At 40.7% G+C, this 9,890-nt stretch overlaps 1 protein-coding gene across 2 annotated transcripts in view; it reads left to right on the plus strand.

Annotated features, from left to right (window-relative positions):
• Positions 1–67: 67 nt before the first annotated feature.
• LOC145498128 (fibroblast growth factor 1-like) overlaps positions 68–9,890 on the plus strand; it is an 11,952-nt gene continuing 2,129 nt past the window's right edge. The window contains exons 1-4 of one of the 2 annotated variants that reach the window (XM_081478010.1): positions 68–4,291; positions 4,519–4,843; positions 8,261–8,370; positions 9,305–9,890. The exon at positions 9,305–9,890 is cut by the window's right edge and continues 2,129 nt beyond it. In XM_081478010.1, the coding sequence (XP_081334136.1) occupies positions 4,522–4,843; positions 8,261–8,370; positions 9,305–9,592 (720 nt within the window). In that variant the 5' untranslated portion in view covers positions 68–4,291; positions 4,519–4,521 and the 3' untranslated portion in view covers positions 9,593–9,890. The other variant, XM_081478009.1, reaches the window with a different exon arrangement.

The raw sequence follows: 9,890 nt of genomic DNA on the forward strand, positions 1-9,890 counted from the left end.
AGTTTTATTGGCTGCGAATCCATTGGGTATCGTCCACTATATCATGCTTAACAAACATGGTCGACAAAAATCGTTCTCTTGTCGAGATGTACCGATATTCCGTGATTGTTTTTAATAACATAATTGTTCCACTCGTGCTTGCTGGACATAAAATGATTGAAGCCAACTTGCACGTACGCGAGTCTTTGGTTATCTCGTATCTAACAAGTGCGAAGGAAATAACTGTTGATCTCGAACGTACGCATTTTTCTCGTGAATGGGAATATTAGTATTTAAGTTTTAGCTTGAATATACCCAGAATGTAGCTTTCGGTCTGCTACCCTCGCCCATGTTTTCCTTGAGTGATGTTCAACCGTTGAGGGCACTCCCTTATATGAGCTATATACCCAAATGACCGGCCCCAAAAGGTATGGGTTTTTGCCATTTTGGTCGGAAATAGCGTGGGAAAATCGCAGATTTTGGCCTTTAATAGGTTAAGGGTTTGGGAAGTACCCCCTTCCGCCGGGTGTTCGACTCGGCTGCCTCTTGTTGAGTACTCTCTCAAAGAAATCCACAGCTGGAACAGGCGGTTTTGCGGAGTTGTCTGGGAGATGGAGGAGGTGCCGCTTGGATCGCCCGCTACTCTCGCTTCGCAATCCACAGGGAACTGTCCAAAACATCCAAACTTTCAGCCGGATAACTCGTCAAGATGACTTCACTCTTTGATTAGCAAATGTTTCAGCACAAATAAAAACAATTGAAAAGCGATATTTTAGCTGTTTCAAAGTAACAAATTATTATATACACTGTAAGATAATAGTTTGACACTGACTATTTGTTGATGTTTCGTTCAAGACGTTTCGGCTGATGTTTGAACCTTATGCTTATTATATACGCTATGTTGTGCACTTTGATGGAAGCCTTACTGATGTACGGATGTTAAATGATTGGAAAGCCATTTTAATAGCTGTACCTTAATATGCTCTGTTCCCACATTTGGAGAAATTTTGTCTTCGAGGCCCGTCCACATTACGCAAGAGAAATTTGAAAACGCATCGGGTCATTTTGGACTTGCGTTTGAGGAGAACTCGAGCAGGGAAATCACGTGATTATTGTGACCCCATTGTTTTCGAAAAGCTCCGTTTTCAAAATGTTTTTCGCCCACTCCCAAACGAAAGCCGGCGTTTTCAAATTCGTTTTCGAAAAGCTCCGTTTTCGTGACGGATTAGAGTGGACGGTAGGCCTAACCATGGTAAGGAACCTCCGTTTTCTAATTTCTCCAGCATAGCGTGGACGGCCGTGACCTAAATGCAGATTGTTTTTTCCCGGCCATTCATCTTCTGGGTTTCACGCTCTCGAGCTCTCTAGAAAAGCACAAAACAAAAATCTAAATAAGAGAGTGTGTGGGTTGGACAAAAACACGTGGGTTTAAGCTTCACGACTTCCCGGACACCATTGTTTCTGATACCACAACGGGTTGCTAATTATCGTATAAATTGCTTTGCTTTCATGTACTTCCAATTTGTTTTTTAATCTGTTGTCAATTGAAGTTTTATTACGTGCGAGTTCCTACATTGCAATTATGGTCGACCGTGTGACGTCATTGTGATCAAAATCAATGGAGAATGAATGCTAACGATGGTCAAACACGTATTTTAGTATTTAAAACATGGCTAAACAAAACTACGCTTGAGAGATATTCACTCGATTTGCGGTGTTATCTCGTGACGGACGTGTGGTCAGAGAGGGGCTACCCCACTATGCCAACAGATTTAAAATAGAATTTAGATTAGAGAAAGGCGACAAGCGCGTTTGGTGTACTATAAAAAGAAGTCATTCAGCTATAAATCAAACACCGCGGACGTCGTATAACGATAAAGTTATTCCCCGATGGGATCTTGGTTATAAACCGGCAGATAGTGGAAATACAAGTCCATAACAACGTGGGTGTAATGTTATGGCCTCCCACATCTTTTCCAGCTTTTATATACTGACCACCTGTGAAGGCTTTATAATTATATGAGAAGTAGAAATATTTATGTTTATTTCCCTTTTATCGTGCTATTATTTAACTGTGATTTAACACACATACGAATTGCCCTCGCTGTTCCCTCGACGTCATTTACTCATTTTTTTGCAATGTTTATAATTTGACACTGCACATTTTTTTAGGTCCATAATTTTTATATATTTAGTTTTTGTGATCAGTCAAATTGATAACAGTAAATAATTCGTCTGGCTGTTGTAAGTCACGAAAGTTTGGGAACTGTATTTCATCTACAACACGGGTTGACGGTGAATTTTTTTGATGATTTTTCCTCTACTGATTTTCCCTTTTTTGAGCTTTCATTTAGCCAAGTCTATGCAATAAAAGATTGTCTTTTGTTTGTTTTTTTTGCCTCGAGCGTTGTCATTTTCGTAGACTTGACGTCAAAGATAGAGTTTTGTTTTACTTTATCTTCATCTCATAAAAGCAACTTGCTACTTTAACTGACCAATATTACCTGATCTTTGCCTTTAGGCATCGTTGATATCTGCACGCTTAGGATTTCAATCTCTTGAAAAACAGTGAAACAAATATCTGGGTAAACACATGCACTCATTGCAAGAAAACCTGCGCACGCTAAATGCAAAGCTCGATCCTTGGGATTGTTTTCTATTTCTACAGTTTTGTAAAGATGATAAAAAAAGAAGAAGAACTTAACAGAATGCTGCAAAACCTTTCTAGTAAACCAGTTAGCGGTTGTAAAAGGTTTGTAAGCACAGGCGTAGACAAAGTTAGAACGGGTCTACATTCAGCTTGACTCAGGCGTTGGGAAAGTTTGTAGGTAAACTGAAAAACGCCATGCTAGCTTTCCAGCAAGCCTACCCTCTTCATTTCAGATCAGGACAACACTTTCTTGTCACATTAGTCAAGTTTACAGACTAAGAATTCCTGGTCTCGGTATCCGCGTTTTTTTTGCCTCGACACGCGTCTCTCAGATCCTGGAGCGACCAGACGCCTTGCTTTTCTGTCGCGTTAGAAAATTTTACGACGTTTCCAACTCAGTTCGCGTCAAACGAGCAAAACTAGAAGTTCAGTTGGTCACGTTTATAGCGTGCTAGTCATAAGGATACACAAGAGGTATGTCATTTCATGCGTCAAGAGGTAGAAACAATGGTGCGTTCATTAAGGCTTTGTGCGAGGTATGAACAAGCTGATTCACAACTTCAATTAGCTCCTGAGTGCACTCCACCCTTTGATTAAATAAATCTCTTTTAGCAAAGCACCCGAGTTGTAAACGACGTCTTTTATAAACGTCTCTTTGTTGGCTTTTTCACACATCACGCACTTGCATAATTTAGTTACTTTTACGAGTTGGCTATATTGTTGGAGTTTTACTGATATGTTTTGAGTTCGCGGACACGTGTAAAGCTCTTAGTTCTTCCGTGTATTCAGCCGTCATTTTTGCAGCTTGTATTTGCTTTTAAATTGGTGTTCTTGTGTGGCAGCTGATAATATCGAGTTGACATTTCCTAAAAGCAAATCTTTTTATTCCTATACAGTCGTGCAGTTAGTTATTCCTCTCTGTAGATTTCTGTGACACTCAGAACGTGCTTTTCATTGATTTGAGTTCTCCGCCCCCTGAGAGCTCCATTGTTCCCTTGTATTCGTCAGCTTTCTCTACTTCGCGATCTCTTTCTCGTGATTGTCTGTTAGAATTTCCTGTTTGGAGCCATTATCAAGACGTTGCCCGCCTTTTCATTGATTTTTGATTACGACTTGTCCTACAAGGAAGATCGTTAAGAAGTTGAAAGCGTTGGTAGGTGTCAATTGCATGATTCATGGTGTGCAATGGTGTGAAAAGAGTTCTATAATTAATACGAGCCACTCTGCAACACGCTACAAAGGACAAGCCAATCTCATTGACACAACACAATGGAACGGAACTTTTGTTTTCTAAACGGAAACAGCCCCTGCTGTGGTTTCACTTGATTTTTTTGTCTTATCTCTCTCGTACAGAGATATAAGTGCTTCTAGCTGTATTCGATCCAGGGTGTTGCAAGACTTTGAAGCAAGCTTGGCCGTGTAAAGACAATTCTGTCAAAAAAAGAGAAACATCGTGATAGAAACTCAATTCACACGTCGAATTGTCAAGTGACTTTCGAAAACTGTGCACTTTTAAGTGGCTGTAAATGCAATTTACATGTTCTCGCTAAGCAACTGTTGACACGTACTCTGTCATCTTCGGTTTTCTTGGTCAAGATTCACCGCGATTCAATTGCTGCTGAAAAAATTTCTCCTCACGCGTTTAAGTCACCTCGACCTCAGGTGAGTTCACTCAAGCGATCATTTTGTATTTCTCGCATTAGCTTCCCTTTTTTTCGCCCTTCTCTTGAGACTCTACTCAGTTTGTCGAGTCTAATATCATTAACTTTTTAATTCACCCTACTGCTAGTGAGAAAGTTACATTCCTTTCATATTGGACCTCTCTTGAGGCGCGCATAAAACGGGACGTAATTCTGTGAACCTATTTTATTTGCTTTGCCTTGGCTCAGAGCATGTCCTTTTCAAGTGCAATGCGAGGCGGAATCATCGTGGCAGTTGTTGTCCTCCTGAACGTTTCTCTGCACTTGGCAGATCGCCGACCTAAACCAAAAGGAAGCGTGGACCAAGTTACGTCGAAGAGGCTTCCACCGAGAAAACCAAGGCCGACGAGTTCTCCCATGAACCATGTCGCACAGTGTGATGGAGAGAGTGTGCCAATTCTACCCCCAAGTTTCACATACCCCGGCTCTTTGTGGTCCGTCAGGGCCTTGATGTTTTTGCAGATCTTACCTGATGGCACTGTGAACGGAACCTTGGAATCCGCGAATCACTACGGTAAGCGTTGTTTTCCTGAATAACTTTTCTTTTGCAATTTCTAGCAAGCTGGCGTGAACTCTGCCATTCGTTTTTCTACGGTTCAACAGGCTTTCGGCGGAGTAATCGTGCCATGCAGTCGGTTGCGCGCAAAGTGCAAATCGCGCGCGCGAGTTGAGGCCTTAAAAAATTAGAAAAACGTCAAAAAAATAAAATTCTGCGTTTTCTGAAACGGTTTTTCGAATTTCAGTCATTTTAGGCCGAGTAACACGCCTTTAGGCTTAGATTAATCAGTTAAACACGGTTATTAGAAAACGTTTTGTACATTTTGGCTCTAGTTGAGTTGCACTGCAGGACAGTGTCTTAGTATGTTTACATGTTTACCATAGTCCCAGGGTTTTTTGGCTCAACTTTGCAATAAAGCTTCGTTGGGGAGCCCATCTCTTACGTACGTCTCTCTGCATGGTGCCCAGCGTGAACCATCTCACCCAGAGCGAAGCAAAGAAACATAGCTTGAAAGACTCCATAGCTATCGCCCTTGGGCATGTTAATTACACATTTGTCCACTCTTCATTTTGTTGAAGTCAATTTATTTTCCAGCTTGAGTGGCAAAACCGTTAGCTTTTGAAAGCACACATTTGTGGTTTCCTTTACGTTTTAACCTGGTGAATAGCAAGAACACACGTAGGACTGGTTATCAGAGAATGGAAAACCATGAAAACAAACTGAGATATTTGTCGGCCTTCCGTCACAAGTTAATCTACAATATCAAACTCTCTGTCGGCTTTGTTAGTTTCGTTTGTTAATGTCGCTTTACAAGTAAACAATTCTAATGTGTTTAGATGTTTTCAGCGCTGTGACGCAAGCCAAGCACTCGGAGAAATATGGGTCCCAGCAATGTTCTTCCGGATGCTAACCGGTAGGCTTCCATGACAGACTCAGATTTACGACAAAATTTACTAATTGGAATCTGTAGGATCGCTTTTTTTGCCATAGTGATCAGAATTACAACATTTTAATACGATTAGTGAACGAGTATCTTTTCACACGTCGTAAATGGTTTTCCGGTTTGCTATATAGGTTTCTCTGCGACACTTTCACGACTTAACTACAGCCGGCACATTACAGTTACAAAGCCTATTAAATCCTTAAGTTGAAAGCATCACCGCTTGAAGGAATATCCAATTCAAATTTAAGAGACATAGTGTTCAACCCATTTGAGTATCACATCCACAGATTTCGCAACCGCCTGCGGTCAAAATGTTATTTCGTTTATGGCTTTGCTAGAGCAAGGCACCTCCTGTAACAAGTTTTCTTTCCACTCAGGGATTCTTGATGTTTTCATCTACCGAAAAAGGATTGCTAATTTGCACCGTGGCGGCAAAAGGGTCTCATTCTTTTGAAATAACGTTTACTGCTGCCGAACAGCTAAACTAATCTATCGATTACCTTCTTTGAAACATCTGAAGAGGAAGTAAACGGATCCTTTTAAAAATTGTTAATACGATACGTGGTTTCGGTCTCAAAATCATCAGAAAACAGTCGCGAATAAAAGAATCAAGATATACGCCCCGGAAAAACCACTTAGCGCAATTTCACAAAGCTGGACAGAGGGAGGTCATTTCTGTATTGAAGCACTTGTATGTTTGAGATGTTCTGGAGATATTTATTACAATGTATTGGATTTATTCCGAAGTTCAAGTTGAAGTGCACGTATGTAAGCTATATTTTAACCGAATTCGGATTAATTTAATCGGACCTTTATAGCGCGACTGTGCAAAAGAACTCTGCAATACACCGGCTGCGTGAAACAGTCGCTTCTAGGCTACAGAAAGGATATAGGAAGTATCACTGTATATGTTCGGCGCGGCTTTTTGATCGGCTGGTGTTGAGTAATATTCATCTGAGAAGCCGACTAACGTGTTATCGAAGCTTTTTTCTGCCGCAGGCGCTCGAGAATATTAAGGGCAAAAATTCCATACTCAGGGTAAAGAAGCCGTAGGCTAGGTCTGTGTCGCGCTTTCCAATATTCAGTTGTTTTGTTGTTGTTGTTGTTGTTGTTGTTTTCGCTTACGCACGTGAATCTGGCGCGCGATAAACGACCAATCAGAGAGAGCTACAAACCATCAGAATGGACTGGAATGTTTTTGGCCAAGTTCGCACTAATGCGTTTTTGTGTGAAAATACATACTTTCTGATACGTTTTCGTCTTCCTCGAATATCGAGGCTACATTTGCAAAATTTTAAAAATATTTTAAGAATAAGCCCGAGGAGGTTAAGATTTTGAAGAGAATATAATTTTGTGTGTTAAAAAAATTGTAAATACAATACAATTATATGCTTTTAACTAAACCGTATAAATTTCTTCTTTTTTTTCTCTGCAAAACTGGCCTAAAAGCAACAAAAACAGCACCAGCGGCCGTATGTTCGATCCTAATAACATTTCTGCAAGAAATTATGTGCGTCTGATCAGGCTTTAATGCCTGTAGGCTGGCTCCAGAATTACTTGAACGCCTGCCATTCAGACACCAAATACATTCGAAAACAGATATGTCAAACCCTATGATCTAAGAGTATTCACACGAATGTTTTCGGCCTTAAATCGGCAGAAAAATAAGAATATTCAATCTCGGCCAGAAAAACAATATTTTTGTAAGAAAAGAGTTTAGTTTGGACAGGTAAAGATAAGGGGACTCTTCTATCAGAGTTGTTGATACGATATGTAGTTTCAGTCTCAACATGATCAGAAAACAAGCGTGAAGAAAACAATCAAGATATACGCTCCTAGAAACCACTTCGTGTATTTTGACAAAGCTGGACAGAGGGACGTTATCTTTGTATTAAAGCATTTCTATGTTTGAGATGTTCTGGAGGTATTTTTTTCATTCAAATGTATTCAGTGGAAAACGCTAGTGTGCGGAGCAAAAATATTTTGCCTTGTTTGGGTTGAGACGAAAACGAAAACTTTTGACAGTGCATCAGTGTTGTCGGGGCCTTAGTGCGGGATCGTTACTAAAACACCACACGAGTACATACGAGTAACATACGGATACATACGAGTACATACGAGTGACATACAAATACGTACGAGTAACCGTGCGAATACGTACGAGTAACATACGAATACATACGAGAATGTTACTCGTATGTACTCGTGTGGTGTTTCAGTCACATCCTCAGTGTGTACGGCGAAAATGGGGGTGTTTTCTCACAGCATATCAGCAATTTAGTGTCCCCGAAACCGAAGTGTGGACAGGTTCTCAGAAGTTCTTCTCGACATTTATGTTTGTTTTCCTATCGAATATTCCTCAAACCACGTCGGAACATGCACTAAAAGCCATTGACCCACCCTGAATTATGTACCTTTTTTGTCTTTCCTTCTCAATTGATTACATTTTAATTTTCACGCTAACCTGGTTTGTTTATTTCGTGTTACAGCAAAGCTGAACATCCAGATTGTCAGTGAAAATGGATGTATGGTGCGAATAAGAGGCGAGGCTAGTCAGCTATATCTTGTCATGGGAGTGAATGGTACTCTGTCCGCCCAGGTGTGTATAGTTTTCTCATTTCTTTCAGTGTCAGTTTTAAGACTTTGTTGTTGCATCAAGACATCGGCGCCTAGTAGGTGATTTTCTTCGCTCTCACAACCTGTCTGCTGTACAACGTTTTGATCTTGTAAGGGGTGAACCACTTGACTTTTTAGGGGCGGGGGAGAGAATTTTTTTAAAAAAATACTGCAGGCATTCTAGTGCCAAAAACGACCACTGAGGACAAAAAAATTAATGCACGTTCAGTGAGCCTACAATCAGCAGTTATAACGAGAAACAAATTTTCCTAGTTCACGAAAAAGGTTTAAAAAATTCGTGCCTGTTCCTAGTCACCCGCCCCTCCCCTTCAAAAGTCCAGTTAGATGCTAGCGCTCATCGTAAGAAATACGAAATATAATTTCATTTTTGGCCAACGACTGTATAATTATAATTATATGTATGCTTGAAAATGACTTCAAATCTTTTAAAAGGGCGGTCCATTGCATTCATCAGTGATGGAGGGACTTCAGGAAAAAGTTAATATTTGCAAAGCTTTCTCCCGAGCCACTTCACATTTCATGTGATTACTTATCTAAGGGGGGTTGTGGAGTGTCCAAGACTACTTCTCAAACTCATTAAATAATTCAGCGAGTCTAAACAAAGAAAATCATGATCGTGACAGTGTTTGGATATCTGATCTTAATTAGCAGGGATTTTTACGATTCTATTTCTCCGTTTTCTCTTTAGTTGAAGTTTCGATTGAGACGTTATCAAACACTCAAGACAATGTTTGACTGCATTTCCAAACACCTCAAAGTCCTCAAAGTTCGTCAAAAATACTCCCCTGCGCGTCGTATCTTCAACTCTCGTCTCGGTGTTTGGAAATGTGGTCAAACAAGGTCTTTCGTGTTTGATATACTACATAAATGCTTAATTTGACTTTTTACTCCTACAGTCCCAACCAGACCCCACCAGGTCCATTTTCACCGTTCAACTACAGAGGATTTTCTTCACTTTCAAAAACGGCGATTATTTCATCGCGTTAAAGCAAGGAGGCGGTATAAAGAAGATCAAGCAGGATGAGAATGGTCGGAGCCACAGGAGAAGCACGCGGTTCGTTCTTTTGCCACGACCTGTGCGGAAACGAAGATTTCCGGCCGACTTCGGATTGAAACAAACCACATCAAACAACTTGAGATTGAAACTCTTTGGTAACTTACACCGACGCCGACATGACAAATAAGTAACAACGAAATTAGTTGGTAAACCATCGTAACTTAAAAGCTTGACCCCCGAGGGGGGCAGGGGGGACTCCCAAATGAAAAGGTCTCGGATGCTCGTCGTCTCAATTAGGGGTATAAATTGAGGATTCTGGTCTCACTTAGGGTGTTTAAGACGAAACGCCACTATTTTTAGCTGTCAAAGTATGTTTTAGGCTGCACTCTAGGAAAAAAAATAATGAAAAAATGTTCTTATTTTCGTTTTTAGGCTCGATTTCCGCCGGTCTGGAGAGACCGGCGGAAATCGAGCCCGTTCCTGAT

Source organism: Orbicella franksi, chromosome 9 (genome assembly GCF_964199315.1).
Source record: "Orbicella franksi chromosome 9, jaOrbFran1.1, whole genome shotgun sequence".
NCBI classification, from domain to species: Eukaryota; Metazoa; Cnidaria; class Anthozoa; order Scleractinia; family Merulinidae; genus Orbicella; species Orbicella franksi.